Genomic DNA, 16194 nt, shown 5'->3' with positions numbered 1-16194 from the left:
TTTTCTCATGTTTGGTTTTTAAAAAAATTAAGATGAGTAGTTTTTGCTATTATTTTTAAATTTTGGCAAAAAAAATTGAGTGTTTCTTATTTAAAATGTATGAAAATCATAATCGAAATTTTGGGATGAAACTAATTTAGTAAAAGAAAAAGGGAAAACTAAATTATTAGACACAATTTTTGTGATTACAAATATGGTGGTGGATGAATAAAACCTAAATCTAGAATTTTTCTTTTCTAACGCATTTAAAATAAAGATGAATTTTTTTCTTTAATAACAACCGGATAAAATAGAAGAAGAGGGTTTTTATAGTTGAAGATCTTGCATTAAAAAAATCGTTAGATTTCATAATATTTGAAAAATAGATGAGTTGCTTTTGTTTTTGCCTACAAATTTTGAGATAAATCTCGTATTACCTAACATATATTTTGAATCAATTACTTTATGACTATATTATAGGTGAAAAAATAAATACTTATTTGACTACGTATGAAGACCGACCCATAGAGTTTAACATGAATCTATAGGTTTTGTTTGTTTATATTTCAAGACCAATTTATAGAATTGACCATCAAAACATAGTTTTATTTAGTTAAGGCAACTTATCTCCGTAGAGATGGTATGATGTCTAAGTTGTGTATGAAGGGATGACTGGGCATAGAGCAAGACATGGGGAGGTTTGGCCCTATGAAGACAAAGATTGTGCCTAAATATTGTACATTAACACATGCTTGAGTCACTAGTAATATAAATGCACCGAGATTCACAATAATTAGTAATACTTGAATTAATAGAAAACAATGGTTAGAAACCTATTTCTATAATTGAACCCATTTAGCATCAATGTTTAAACCTTTGATGGTTTAGTTATATAAAATATATCTACAAATGTGGGTAAGTTTCAATTATATTTTTAAACTTTTTATTTATAATTCAATTTTAAATGTTGTTAAATATTTTTTTTAAAATCAATCATGAAAATTGACGATGTTTTTATTATATTAACTTTCTAGTAAATATTAGAGTGGAAATATTTGGAGATACTTTTTAGTTATTCACTAAGTTAAAAAGTGAAAAAATTTAACATGAAATTTAAAATTTAGAAAGTGTTTAAGTAAGCACATAATGTAAACAAGCCTTAAATATATATATGTGATAAAATTAAAAAAAAATTAAAGTCCATTGAATGAACAAAAAGAATACATAATTTAAGTTGTGTAAAAAGGAAAATACAAAAAAAGAAAAAAAAAAAGAGCTTAAAGAAAAGATGAAATAGAAATAGAAACTAAAACCAAAAGGGGAATTTGGAGTGAATTAGATTCTGGTGGTACAGTGAGAACGAAAGGATAAGTTGGAGACAAATGGTTTTTCTTTCTTTTTTGTAAAAAATAAGAAGAAGAATAAGAAGAAGAAGAAGAAGAAGAAAGAAAGAAGAAGAAAGAAACAATAGATTTATTAATCTACCAGTCCTCACGTGCGTCATCAGAAGCCAAACACCCAAAAATCCACCACACACTTCCAGTTTAAAACTACCAAAATTAAATTACTTTGCATGCCTTCTTTTTTAAACCTCTACGTTTTTTTAGTTTCCATTTTACTAGTTAAGTTTTATCTTTAAATTGTTCTTTAATCTACATAATCTTCATTTTAGTTTTTGAGAAGGTAAATTTTCAAAAACATAACCTTTCACAAAATATTTATGCTTACTACACAAATAGAATCAAGTAAAATAAAATTTTATTTGTCAATCTTTTCTACCTTTCAGAAAAATATGTTCTGAATTCTTTTCTCCAATTTTATGACTCAAACCATATATATAACTTCTAAATATACAACAAATTTATCTTTCATTATATTTATATTTATATTTATTTTGAATTTTAAATTTTAAAATAAAAAGTAATATTAAATAAAGATGACAAATTTAGAAATACATGATGTCATATTAACATGTATTGTATATATAAGGTATTATAAATTATAGATAAAGTTGATAATACTTAATTAATTGTCTATTTAATTAGGTAACAATATAACTAATTTTATGATTTATCTATATAATGTCAAACATATTTGAAAAGACGTATTAAAACTATATATTCATTCAATCTAGCTACAATTTGTAAATTATGTTGGAAAATTGCATCAAATCACAAAATATTTAGAAAAAATAGCTCATGAATATGAAAAATTTAGTAATATCAGATGGTAATCACAGAGTTATCGGAGAGTCATTACTTTTAAATTTGATAATTTTACACATTTAGAAAATGTTGATGGTTTTTTTTTTTTTGCATAAGCCACAATTATGTTCTAAAATTAAAAACTAAACTTTTACTTTTAATTAGACGGTTGCAGAGAAATTAAATGTACATTTAATGATCTATCAATTTTCAAAATATAACTTTAAAGTATATCCAGTAATTTTAAAGCACAATTTTAGTAGGAAAGTGATGTTTAACTTTTTTTACATCATCATTTTTATTTAAAATGTGATGATTATTTATAAGAAAATTCATTAGGAAACTTTTGAACTTAATTACTTTTAAATATTCAAATTATGCAAAGGTATGTCTTGAAATTCAATTACACACCAAATACATTCATTTTAAAAGATTTGAAGACTAAAAAAATACCTACGTTATTGAAAACTCAGGATCGAAATAAACATATTATTCAAACTCTAGATTAATAAAGTTATCTTTTTTTTCTATAAATATTAAAAAACAAAATTTAATCCATATAATTTAATAAAATTTAGGTTATTTACTCAATAAAACTTTCATTATATTATAATGTTCTATCCAATCATAAAAACTAAATCTTAACTTTATGATTAAAATCTAGCTTTCTCCCGATCACAAGTTTCAAATATATAATTTTTTTTAACAAAATGGATGTAGCTTGTATTCATATTAGGATGAAAATATTAAATATGATTACTCACTTTGACTTCTTCCATAAAAAAAATTCAAAAAAAATATATAATAAATTAAAATTTTTACTATATATATATAATAAAATTTTAGATGGTTTGAACCACGTACTTTAATATACTATATATACTCTAATATACTGTACATTGATAGAAGTATTGATGTTAATATTATATTGGTTATATGTTAGAAATAATTTAATAAGTTTGATTGTTTACAGTAATTTGTTAAAAAAAAAAATAATAATAGTCGGTTGCTGCCATCAACACTCACAGTCACAGTCACACAGTCAGACTCACATCAAAATCTTAACCGGAAATAGCCGGTTGCCTCCTTTCCCCCTCCCCTCAGCTCTTCAGAAACCCTATCATAATCCAAAAAAAGAGTTTATTATTTTTTTCTTTTTTTGTGGGTAACTTGTAAAAGTATTTTATGAGTTAGTGTGTGTGTGTGTGTGGATGTTTTTATTTTCTTACAGAAAGTGATAGAGAGAATCCCACGCCTCCAATCCCCAATCACTTCTCAACTTTGCAACCTAACCCCCCCTCCCCTTTCTTCCTTCACCCAATTATTTTTATTTTTCTATTTCACTTACTATCGTTTCTCATCTCTTCCTCTCCTCCATCTTCCTCTAATTATTACAAACCCCCCTCCCTCCTAATTTTATATTTTTATTCAATTCCATATTTTTATTCTTTTTTTTTTTTTTTTTTTGGAGAGTTTTGGCTAAGCTTAAGCTATGGCGGAGGGTTTTGAAGTTTACGGCCATGTCCCACAACAAAGCCGGAGAGACAAGCTTAGAATTGGAATTGGTAATACTATTTCTACTAATCAAATTCATCATAATCATCATCATCATCATCATAATAATTTCTTCCCTTTATATCATGATCCTTCTTCTTTTTTTTCACCCGATTTTGATGATTTTCATCAAAACCCCTCCTCTAATTTTCAACTTTTTCATCATAATTACCCTTCCTCCGCCCTCCCTCCTCTCCCCTCCGACCAACAACCACCACCCTTATCCCTTGACCTTAACCTCCAACACCGTTACGCCTCCTTTCGTTCCACTTCCCTTTTAAAAACCTCTAAATTCTTCAAGCCAGCTCAGCAACTCCTCCATGATTTATTTGATTACGCCGCCCCTAACATCTCCGACGACAAGCTCCTGCCGGATTCCGCCGTTTTTGACTCCTTGGAAGGTGATATTCCCATCGCCCCCGCGGCTGATGAAACCCACACCACAAAATCTAGGCTTATTACCATGCTTCACGAGGTATTTTTCTTTTCCAATTTCCATATGTTCTTTTGATTTTTCCGATGTGGGTTTTTTCTTTTTTTTTATAAAAAAAAAATAGTAGAACTTTTTTTTTATCAATTAAATTTAAGATCTAAGAAAGGCTTTTAATTTGATAATTTCGTGTATTTTGTTATTGTATTGTGTACATGCATTTTTTAATCATTTCTATATTGGTAGATAAAATATTTTTCTTTTAATCTTTTATTTTTTACTTATTACAAATGGACTTTCACCGATTGACGTGATGGATTTTGATTGGACTAAAACGGATTAAATTTATATTAATGAACTCTCCAACAATTCTGTTAAAGCTATAGCCTAGTATTCAATTTGTTTAATTCTACAAAAATAATAATATAAAAAAATGGAATCATGATTATTTACTATTAAACATGTCAAAAGTTGGGTTTTTTTCTTCTTCTTTTATAGTATAATTTTGATGTTGGGTATTGATTAAACCGAGATGGAGTATGTTATAAATATTCTGATTGGTTATTAAATTAATGAGGGTTATAATTAATTAATTAGTTAAATTTTGTAATAATCTCTCTCTAGCTAATTATTTTATGTGCATTAGATTCTTTTTGTACTAAGGAGCTGGGGATCATCAAATGGGTGGTGTTTGATGACAAACAAAATCTGTCTTTTTTGATAAAGTTAATGAAAGGGAATATATGCACAAACATCCATTGTTTCTTATTTAAGGTGTCTGATCCACCACACAATAGAGTTGAATAATTGTTAAAACCAAGTTTAATAGAGGATAAATATATATGTTTGTCGTCTAAAGTGATTTTAGATAAAGGGGGGAGGGGGAGGGGGGAGGGGGGTGGGAATCAATTTGAAAGGGATTTTCTATGCGTTTATGATGATATTCCCACCAAAAAGTGTTTAAGGCCTACCCTTCTTATCAATTTATATGTTTCTATATGTCTTTCCTTTAATTTTTAAAATATTATGTTATTGATTGTGCTAGTGAAGATTTGAATCGTATAATTAATTTGAGGTCTTATAAACTATTGAACTATGTTTATGCATAAGTTCGTTTTTTAAACAAATTATAAAATTTAGCCCTGATTCTTTTTTTGAATTTTTTTTGCAATGAATTGGTTTGGGTGTGTGTGTGTTTTTTACTTTTTGAACATAAGACTATGGTTGATTATGGAAGTCATACGTAGAAAGAGTACATTAAAGACCTGAAGTTATGAAAATTGACTAAAAAAAGGGAAATGTTCTTAAAACAAGGTTACTTTGGTTCTGTTTAGTTATCCCTTTTTTGCATGTTGCAACTTGGTAAAGGTCATATTTGAAGGATTTCTTTTTTTAGATTTTATCTTTGAATAATTGTGCCTGAAAAATGGTGTAGTTCTTTAATGAAAGGAATGAAAAGCAATGGATTTATTTTTGTGGGCTTCATTTAGGTTTAGTTCTAAATTTAATCATATACTTCTTTAAAAAGTTAGAATTTAGTTATGTCATGGTTTGATAAAATTTGATAATTATTTTTATGGTTTATAAAAACTCCATTTATAATCCGATTAAATTCGAATAACTTTTTCAAACTGCAGAGATTAAATTTGATATTCAACTTTTATTTATTAAAATGAGTTTCAATATGAAAAACATGAATTTCAATATGAAAAACATTCCTCACCCAATTAGTATTAAAGTTTTCACAAAATTAATTTAATTCTATAAAAGAGAGAAGAAAAAGTCTAAATACTTATTGCGTAAATTATTTGATTTACTAATTTTAAAGACATGTTGAATCTACGTGAATAAAAACAAACCAAGCTTTCAAATTTTTTACTATAATATGAATATTTTCAACTACAAAAGTATGAAAATTGAATATAAAATCTGCCCTAGATTCTAAAGCCTAAAATGTTCCTTCTCATTTAATTTGTACAGGTTTATAGAAGATATAAGCTATACTATCAGCAAATGCAAGCAGTGGTTACGACATTTGAGTACGCTGCAGGGCTTGGCAATGCAGCTCCCTATGCAAACTTAGCCATAAAAGCCATGTTTAAGCACTTCAGATTCTTAAAAAATGCCATAGCCGACCAGCTCCAATTCAACAAGCAACAGCAGCAGCAACCAAACCCTTATTCTCAAAGATCTATTCACAACCACAGTCCCGGATTTCTTGATCACCAACCTGTCTGGCGCCCGCAGAGAGGCCTCCCCGAGAGCGCCGTCACCATCCTCCGAGCTTGGCTCTTTGAGCACTTCCTTCATCCGTAAGAGATGTGTTAAAAAAATATGAATGAATTTATTAATTAATCTTTAACCTATTAATTGATTTTTTACGTTACAGTTATCCTACGGATACAGATAAGCTCATGTTGGCCAACCAGACTGGACTCTCGAGAAGTCAGGTGTGTCTAGTGTAAGATAAAATTTTCGATATATATCTAAATTTCCATTGTGGTTATTGAGATTAGTAGTTGAAATTTAATATAATCTTAAGTAAATAATAAATACTTATCCACTTGAAATTTAAATTTATTTAAAGAGTGAGATTTTTACTTCGTTTTCATTAGAAAATTTAATCGACGGCAATATCAATTCAGGGTGTACAGTGCATGCTATGGTGTGGATGTTTGTGGGTTGATCGAGACCATAATTGGAAGTGATTTTAAAATTACTAAGTTCATGTTTGATAACAAATTCATTTTTTGTTCTGAACCAATTTTGTTGTCTTTCATATTTCATTTGAATTCTAATTAATTAATAAAAACAAATATTATAAGTTTTTTAGAAGTACATTTTTAGATTTTAGGTTTCCTTTGAGTCTATTTTCTCCCCAGTATTTATAATAATTTTGCTCAAGTAAAAAAGTAGTTGATTTCATAACCAAATTCTAAAAAATAAAAAGTTTCAATACTACTATTTTGAGTATTCAAAACTTGGTTTGATTTTTAAAATAATAGTAAAAGTTAGATGAATGGAAAGAAAGTTGGAGGTGTAAGGGTATCATTATCGGCTTCAAAAACTAAAAATAAAAAACCAAATATTTACAAAATTAGGGTTTAATTTTCAAAATTTGACTTGAATTTTGAAAACATTGTTATGAATGAAAATAGATAACAAAACAAAGAAACTAAATCTAAATGGCAACAAAAGAAGGCCTAAAACACCCATACTTTTTATCACGTTTTGTTTTTTCATCATCATAGAGTAGTGATTTTAATCGTTTCAAAATCATATGTTCTAAATTCTGAAAAAGAAACCCAAGATCACGGACGGATTGAAGAAAAAACCAGCCAGCTTTCTTCGGTTTCCGCTGGTTTCAATTGTTTGGATGGGTTGTTTGACTTCTGCTCACCCCTAGGAGTTGTATGTATATGTTCAGGTATCAAACTGGTTCATCAATGCAAGAGTGAGACTTTGGAAACCAATGGTTGAAGAAATCCATATGTTAGAAACAAGGCAAGCTCAAAAATCTCAGCAAAAGGAAGACAAGAACAACAATAACAACAATATTGAAAATAATAGTGCCTTAAACAACATCAACAACAACAACGATCCTCTTTCCTCCACAAATGAATCCTTACTAAAACCTCACCACAACAATAATGCATCTTCTTCAAACCACCACCACCATCCTTCTCTAGATTTGTCCAACACCAATTTCTTTCCCACCCACCACCCTCACGCCGCCCCCGGCAACATTTCCTTAACTCTCGGCCTCCACCAGAACCACCCTGGCGGTATCGCTCTCACGGAGCCATTTCCCATCAATGCAGCTCATCATTTTAACCTTGGCTTAGAAGCCAACGGTGAAGGGTTTGTAAATGAGTGGTTTTGATTGATGCAAATCATAATATATGTGGATGTTGGCTAACGATGTTCAATTTTGAACATCATGGGCAGCTAGCTAGGGTTATTTAATTCAGACATAATATATATAAATATACTGACAAATTTTGAGCTACTTTGTAAGAATTAATTTATATAATCCGAGGTGAAATTGGAGTTATGTCACATTTGTGTTTCTTTGTAATATTGAATATTACTTTGTCATAAAGCTCTGAATCTGCCTATAGGCAACGTGTATGTGTATGTGTATATATTATATAAAGTGTTTATATATTACCAACTTTGTATATTGTAATTAACCACATGCAGCTGATGGGGAAAGAAAACATTACAGAGTTTGTGGTTTTGGGAATTGAAGGATTATTGTTTGATGTGAATTAGATTATTGTTTTCTTTGTGTTCTTTGGCTTGTTCATTTAAAGAGATTCTGAATTTCTAAACTCGAGTTCGACAAATAGATCACGGTTATTCACGTGTCATCTTAAGTGGATTGTAATTGTCATTTAAAGTTGGTAATTATCCATTAGCTTCTCAAGTTGATGAGGAGATTGATTTTTTTGCCCCACTCTTTAGTTTGAGAAGAAATAATGGGATCAGATTAGAACTTCTTTTAATAAGTTTATAAGGTTGTTAAAGTTATATAAATTTTATGTAGCACTAAACCTTCTAATTTCATCAAAATTACACCTTAAATATAAATACTTATTTCCAATTTTAATTCAAAATTGTAAAAAAAATATTATAGATTTGATCTTAATTATAATAAGTTTTCCCTCCTCCAAGTTTATAATTAAAGAAAAAAAAGATTTCTATTATGAATTGAAATAAATTTTAAATATGCATATGTCCAACATAATATTGATAAAAATATTCTATATCAGAAGACTTTTTATAGTTCACTTCTTAGCCCATCTAACTTCAATTTAGGACACTTTTTTTAATTGAAGGACATTTCTAACACATAATTAAGTGAAATAATCCTTTAAGTTTCTAACCAAGGCTAACATTGAAATGATTGGAAGTTATTAGAGTTTTCTGCATCAATGGCCTAATTATTCAATAGGCCAAATTGATAAGAATGTATTAGTTAAATTGATCATTATTTTCATGAATAACCTAATAAGTTACAATATTACGTACAAGTCAAGGTCAAAAAATCTATAACACTTCATCATTTTCTAGAAATATGGAAAGAAAAATATGAAAAATCATTTTCTTGACATAACTTTGAATTTGACTTAGGTGTGTTATTGTCCATTTAGGTTTGGAATGGGTTGATATGAACTAATACATATTTATTTTTTACTTGTATCAAATTTGGTTTTTTTTTTTTCCTTCACCTTGAAATTCAAAATTTTCCCGTCTTTAATGGTGCATTATCATTGTATGTATGTGTGGATTTTTTTTAAAAAAATTATTCCTATTTTTATGTTATTCTAGTCTTGTACTCCTTGTCGACCTTATTTTACCAACTTTCATTTCTTTTTAGAGATTCTATATATATATATATATATTTTGGAAAATATATTATGATTTATTTAATTTTGTGCGTTGATAAATATACTAAAATTGAAAATATACATTTTATATATTATAGTATATAACATAGTACATTGTAAAAACTGTTGTAATAAATATATATATCATAGTTTATCTTTTGAAAGTATATATATATGTATATATATATATATGAAGTACATTAGTTTGAACATAAAAGACGTAGTGTTGAATGAGATGGTATATTGTAAAAATGGTTATGTTTGTGCACTTAAGAAATATGCGGTTGTATATGGTAATAAATGAATGTGATTAAGCCTTTTCATCATTATATGTATATGTATATGAGAGTTATTTCAATTATATACGATATACAATGTTTATATCAATGAAAGGGGGAATGTGTCTTCTTTTAACGAAACCAATCATTTCCATTGAGAAAGAATGATAGAATTAATGAAGGAGCAATGTTGTACATATGTGAATTTTGAGGTACAAAACAAAGATATTGCCCTAAAAATGTTGCTCCAAACTTGTCATGAACTCTTCAATATGGTCGTCAAATTAAACCATCAATTTATCTAAAAGCTTAAGCTAATGGTTGAAGGTAAATTTAATTATGTATCTCTAACATCTCATAACTATATAGATCATCTACTAAGACGACAATTTAGATTTGAAGACGACTCTTTTGACGAGGAGAGAATGATATGAAGCGACTAGGATTCTAAGTTATTATAATTAGTATATTATTTATTAATTTAAGTATAGCTTCTTTATTGTTTCCAATTTTATCTTTTTTTCTTATAACATTTAATTATGCCTAATTTTGTCGTAATTTTATTAGGTTGCATTAAAGTTTTATTGTGAGGGTATTTAAGCATAACAATTAGGTTGTAAAAGACAATTTTTGGATGTTGATTTTGGAATGAAAATTTTTCTCTGTGTTGATGACAAAGATTCATCATCGACCTTTACAATTCTTGATCTAGAGTTGCATACTTAAACATTCATATAAATTTGATTATCTTGTTTGTGAAGTGTTCAAAACTTAGTTTCATCTTTTGGTCTTCGATCAAAAAGTAATCTAAACCTAACACTTTTTTTTGGAATGTTGTCAAGTAGATTGTGGGTTTTAGAATTTAATATTAGAGGTTTAACAATTGAGTTCCTAATTTTTATATCCTACCTTTCATATGATGTTGAGTCGGTTTCTATTCTACAATACAAAACCATGTTACTTTTGAGTCGGAATAGTTTGAAAAAAAAATCACTCCACCCAACCCAACCCAATTTCACCTCTAATTTTAAGTTTCAACTGAAAAATGGCAAAATAACCCAAAGAAAAAAGGAATAACTATACAAATAACTAAATTTCTTATATATTTTAACCCACAAATGCACTTAGGGGAATCCTATAAAATACACTAAATTGGATGCACATCAAAGAACAGCCCAACTCTAGTTTAAGAGGATGGAAACCCAACAGAAAAGCCCCACAATTCGAGCCCAAAAGTTCCTATTATCACCCTCACAACCCGAATCCTATTCAAATACACTTTGTTTCCGTTTTCGTTCTGGAGTTAACCGTAGAAATAGCAAAATCGTAGATAGCAACGTGAAAACTGACAAAAAGAAACAGTAATAAGAAAAATGGCAACAGCTAAACGAACCCATTAATTTAATTTTGTTAATCTCATTCATAGATTCAAAGTACAATATATTTTAATGGCTCAAACATGAGGGTGGATATCGTAGATCTCACAAAAACATTGTATTTTTTACGAACAACCTTCTACCTTAATAAATTCTAATTAAATCTGCGATTTTGTTGCTGAACAAGATTGCAGCATCCTCCCCTATAATAATGACAAATATATTCACGGTTTGTTTCGTTTGACCGATTATTGGGATGACTGCAAAAATTCAAATCTTTCCAAGTCTCATTTGAATTCCATTTAGGGGTACTCTGGAGGCCTCATATGCTATGTTGTCAACATTCTCGAATGCACTGACTTGAAACAAACCAAGTTTACTTAATCACTAATACACTATAATTTCTTTTTTGCAAAATTTAAAATTGGTTAGTACCTAGAAACACACTGTAATTTACGTGTACTCCAGTCAAATTTTATTTTTTGTTTCACTATTTGCAGGGAATAATCATTTGCATATATATACTGATAAGTTCTTCTATGTTTCAAATTTGATAAACTTGTACAATAAGGGAACACGTTATATTGGTAGTGAAATTAGCAATATATACCGAGGTGGCAACGATGGAGTTCTTCCACCCCACATTAAGCATCCAGTTAGGAGACCTAAAAAAGAGGTTTACTTCATTTTTAAAGAAAAAAAACTACTATTCGTTGCAGCAGGTGTGGTCAAAGAGATCACAATTGTAGGTCTGGTAAAGAACACATACAACGTTAAGTTTCCATTTTAGCATTTTCCTTAGTTCTTAGTTATCATTTTTAAGTCCTGGAGTTTGTTATGAAATTGTTAATTCTTCGAAGTGTTTTATGTTATTGTTAGATTTGCTTGGTTGTATGGAAAAAATATGTGCTTATGTTCATCGAAATACAGTGTCTTTCATATATTTTACAGACACCTAAGTATATTGACTTTGCAATTATACTCTATTGTAGATTATTCGTATTAAATTCAAGTATCATTCTTTTCAAATTAGATACATTCAAGTTGTCATAATCGGAAATTCATGTCATATATTATCATTTAGGATCAAGATACATTATGTATAGTTTGTAACCGTAGTTGCCTTACGAAGTATTTGTCTATTTTGTATTTGTGTGTTCAATTATTGTAAATCTAACATATTGGTTATTTTGAACGGGAATATTATACGTTGGCACCTAAGCAATGTGTTGGAATTTAACATTCACTACAACACAAGTCATAGTTCCCCCGACTTCGGAGTGCGTTGGGGAAGGTTATAAAAGAGGTCGGGAGATGGTCTCCCGATGTTTTCCTCAACGTCAGGATACACATCGGAACATCCGTGTCAGGATAACTATTCTCGATGCACTAAGTGCAACACTTTGGGAATGCCCTTTTCCCGACGTTCATTATGCCGACACACAACTTAGCGTCACACGAGCTTTCCCCGACGTTTACAAAATGACGTTAGAGAAAGGCTTATTTTTCGATGCAAACAGTGCGCGATAATAAATTTAATTTTTTTTCTCGTTTCAGTTTCTATTCAATTCCAATCTGATTTAATTCAATTAAAACTGAACAACGGAAATTAATAGTTGAATATAATGGCAAATGGAAATTGTATTATAATTAAATAAACGTTTCATTGTCGTACATTCAAATTTGTTAAGATAAAATTACATGAAAAAAATTTAAGGTAAATTTTTTCGCGGACGCCATAATTCAACAGGTCAACGAAAAAAAAAAAGTAAATTAGATATATATAATGCTAATATCAATAATAATATGAAGTAAACAACATTAAAGTTAAAAAATACCTACCGCAAGTTCTCGACTCACGGTCCTCTCTGTGCCCGAGTCATTTCTTCAATCATCTTCTTCATTTCTTCCATTTGTTGGGCCTACAGCTCGGACATTCTTCTCTGCTCTTCAATCATGCGCTTAACTTCTTAAAGCTCGAGTCTTTCTCAATGAAAATTGTATTAGCTTGTTCGATTGTCGTAGAGTGTGAAGATGTGGTCGAAGAACTGCGAACATTTCCAATTTAATTTTCTATTCAACTTCCCTCTGTAATTTTCAATTAAACCCCCTTCTGTTTTCAATTCAACCTCCACAGTTTCATTTCAATTGATTCAACCCCTCCCTCTTTCAAAATTTCAATTCAACCCCCTTAAATATATATATTAATTCCTAAATCTAAAAAACAATTAAAATTCAAATACCAAAATCTAATTCAAAATCTTATTCCTAAGACATAATTCAAATTCAGATCTAAATACTAAAAACTAATTCAAAAATCTTATTCCTTAAATCCAATTCAAATATAAATAAAATAAACTAATATCAAACTAATACTTACCGAAATATGAAGGCGAGCGGTGGAAGACGACGACAAACGACAGAAACTGACCGAAAGAACTTCTTGGTTTCTCTTCCTTTCTCTTTCAATTCTGTAAATCACAAAATGCAATGGATTTTAAGACAAAGGACCTTCCGACACAGACCAAAAACGTTGAAAAAAGTATGACCATTGCCGACGCCGTGACTAATGGCATTGGGAATGGTCATACTGTTCCCGACGTCTCTGACATTGCATCAGAAGAAGGCAAATGGTACAATTTAATTATTCGACCTTTTCCGACACATGACGGTTGAGGTCGACTTATCTCTAGGAATCTCTGACGCAACACTGTACACGTCGAGTTTTCTTTTTGTTTTCCCAACGTTTATTTTAGCACGTGGAAAGTACTTGCGGCATTCCCAACGTCCACATGGGTGCTCGGCATACGTCCCCTCCCTCGGCGTTATGGTTTGTGCGTCGGAGGAAAAGACCTCTACCGACATCCTAATTTCTAATGCAGTTTTGTGTGAAAAAAAACCCGAATTTCTTTTAGTGATTATTAAAAATATCCTTATTATATGGAATAAGTTGGGATATGCTCTTGATTATAGTGTAGTTCATATAGTAAAAAATAGAGTGTAGTTCCAAGAACAACTTGTCATAGGCATGGTTTAATTATATTAATCTCGACTCTACCTTTTATTTTAAGATAATTTGTAGATTCAAAGTATTTTAATGGATTCAAAGGTAGGATATATATCACACATTTGAAAACAACCTTCAACTTTAGTAAATTCTAACTAAATATGAAATTTTTGTTTCTGGACGAGATTGCAACAACTTCCCCTATAATAATAATGACAAATATATATCTTCCATATTTTCAGTGGGTTATATCATAAACCATTTATTAACAATTTCAGTAATTTATAATTAAATAATACATAATATATATTTTAAATAACAGTTTGAAATTATATTGTTAAGTAAATACATAATATCTATTTTAGATTAGATTTCAAAAATTCAGCACAAATTTGGTATGAAGAATACATTTATTAATATTTCTTATTTTTTTATTTTAGAATGTATATTTTAATGGTAGTTACAGCTATTTTAAAAAAATAAATAAACAATATAGATGCAGAATACGTTTATTATTTTAAAATGTACGCTATTTATATCTATCTTTAAAGAACATACCATAACAATACACTTGCTAGGTCTATTTCTTTTTTCTTCGTGCAACAAACTGAAAGAAACACATGGCCAATAAAAAAAACCATACCATTAGTCACTTTGGCAGTGATGTTTAATCTTAATCTTGAGTGTGAACTTTCTCCAATCCAAATTACTAAGCGAGATGCGCCGACATATTGCATGAATATTGAGAATGATAACAAACCGTTGTATTTTGACATCAAGTAGTACAAAAATTGTAGAGAATATTCATATGGAGCTTTAGAGAATGACAAGCGCACAATAAAGGTTGGCCATGAACTTTTTCTTTAAGTGGTGAAGTTCTTTATAAAAGAAACCATGATATGGTGCTCCTTCGGTGGGTTGATGTGGAAGAAGCAAAACAAATTATGACATAAATTCATGAAGGAATATATGGAACACATGCTAATGGACATATGATGGCTAGACAAATACTTAGATCTGGTTATTATTGGACAATGGTGAAATCAGTAGGCTGTATAAAATATGCAAGGGAATCGTAAAGTGTCAAATTTATATGGATAAGATCTACGTAGCATCATCTCCATTGCATGTCTTGTCAGCGCCCTGACCATTTTCTTTGTGAGGAATGGATGTTTTATTGGACCCATTGATCCTAAAGCCTCAAATGGTCATCATTTTATTCTTGTCGCCATTGATTACTTCACTAAATGGATAGAGGCGACATCTTATTGCAACGTTACAAGATGAGTGATGCTCAAGTTTATCAAGAAAGAGTTTAAATGTCGTTATGGTCTCCCATAGAGTATTATTACGGATAATGCTAAGAACCTTAATACCAAAATGATGGACAAACTTTGTGAGCAATTCAAGATTAATCACAAAATTTCGATTCCATACTGACCTAAGATGGATGTGGCAGTTGAGGAAGCCAACAAAATACTAAAAGAATCATTGAGAAAATGACAACATACAAAGATTGGCATGAAATTTTTCTGTTTGCGCTACATAGATATCGCACACCAGTTCGTACTTCAACAGGAAAAACACATTTTTTTTTTTTGTTTATGGTATGGAAAATGTCCTACCTTTAGAAGTTGAGATACCTTCATTGAAAGTTCTCATGGAAGCTAAGTTAGATGAAGCTGAATGGATACGAGGTCATTACGAGCAGTTGAATTTCGTTGAAGAAAAACGATTGGCAACTGCATTGACAACTTTAACAAAGAAGACTAATGCGAGCATACAATAAGAAAATGCACCATCGAAGCTTTCGAGAGATTTGATGCTAAAAAGGATACTTTCATTTCAAAAGGATCATCGAGAAAAATGAACTCCTAATTATGAAGATCCGTTCTTAGCGAAAAAAGTTTTTTTCAGGAGGACCTTTGCTTTTAATCAATATGGATGATCTCGAGTTAAAAAAATCCTGTGAA

The 16194-nt window shown here is 29.7% G+C and overlaps 1 protein-coding gene across 1 annotated transcript; it reads left to right on the top strand.

Moving 5' to 3' along the window:
* Positions 1 to 3345: 3345 nt before the first annotated feature.
* LOC101221147 (BEL1-like homeodomain protein 9) lies at positions 3346 to 8337 on the top strand. The gene is made up of 4 exons (XM_004142136.3): positions 3346 to 4212; positions 6148 to 6479; positions 6557 to 6617; positions 7595 to 8337. The coding sequence occupies exons 1-4, from the start codon at positions 3676 to 3678 to the stop codon at positions 8048 to 8050; spliced, it is 1386 nt and encodes a 461-aa protein (XP_004142184.1). The 5' UTR covers positions 3346 to 3675; the 3' UTR covers positions 8051 to 8337.
* The last annotated feature ends 7857 nt before the right edge of the window (positions 8338 to 16194 follow it).

The sequence above is a fragment of the Cucumis sativus genome, chromosome 4, assembly GCF_000004075.3.
Source record: "Cucumis sativus cultivar 9930 chromosome 4, Cucumber_9930_V3, whole genome shotgun sequence".
In the NCBI taxonomy this organism is placed as follows: domain Eukaryota; kingdom Viridiplantae; phylum Streptophyta; class Magnoliopsida; order Cucurbitales; family Cucurbitaceae; genus Cucumis; species Cucumis sativus.
This window is presented reverse-complemented; position numbering and strand designations above follow the sequence as displayed.

Coding starts and splice junctions, on each gene's coding strand:
- LOC101221147 (XM_004142136.3), top strand. CDS start 3,676: ATGGCGGAGGGTTTTGAAGTTTACGGCCATGTCCCACAACAAAGCCGG. Junction 4,213..6,147: donor TTATTACCATGCTTCACGAG/GTATTTTTCTTT, acceptor TAATTTGTACAG/GTTTATAGAAGATATAAGCT. Junction 6,618..7,594: donor CTGGACTCTCGAGAAGTCAG/GTGTGTCTAGTG, acceptor GTATATGTTCAG/GTATCAAACTGGTTCATCAA.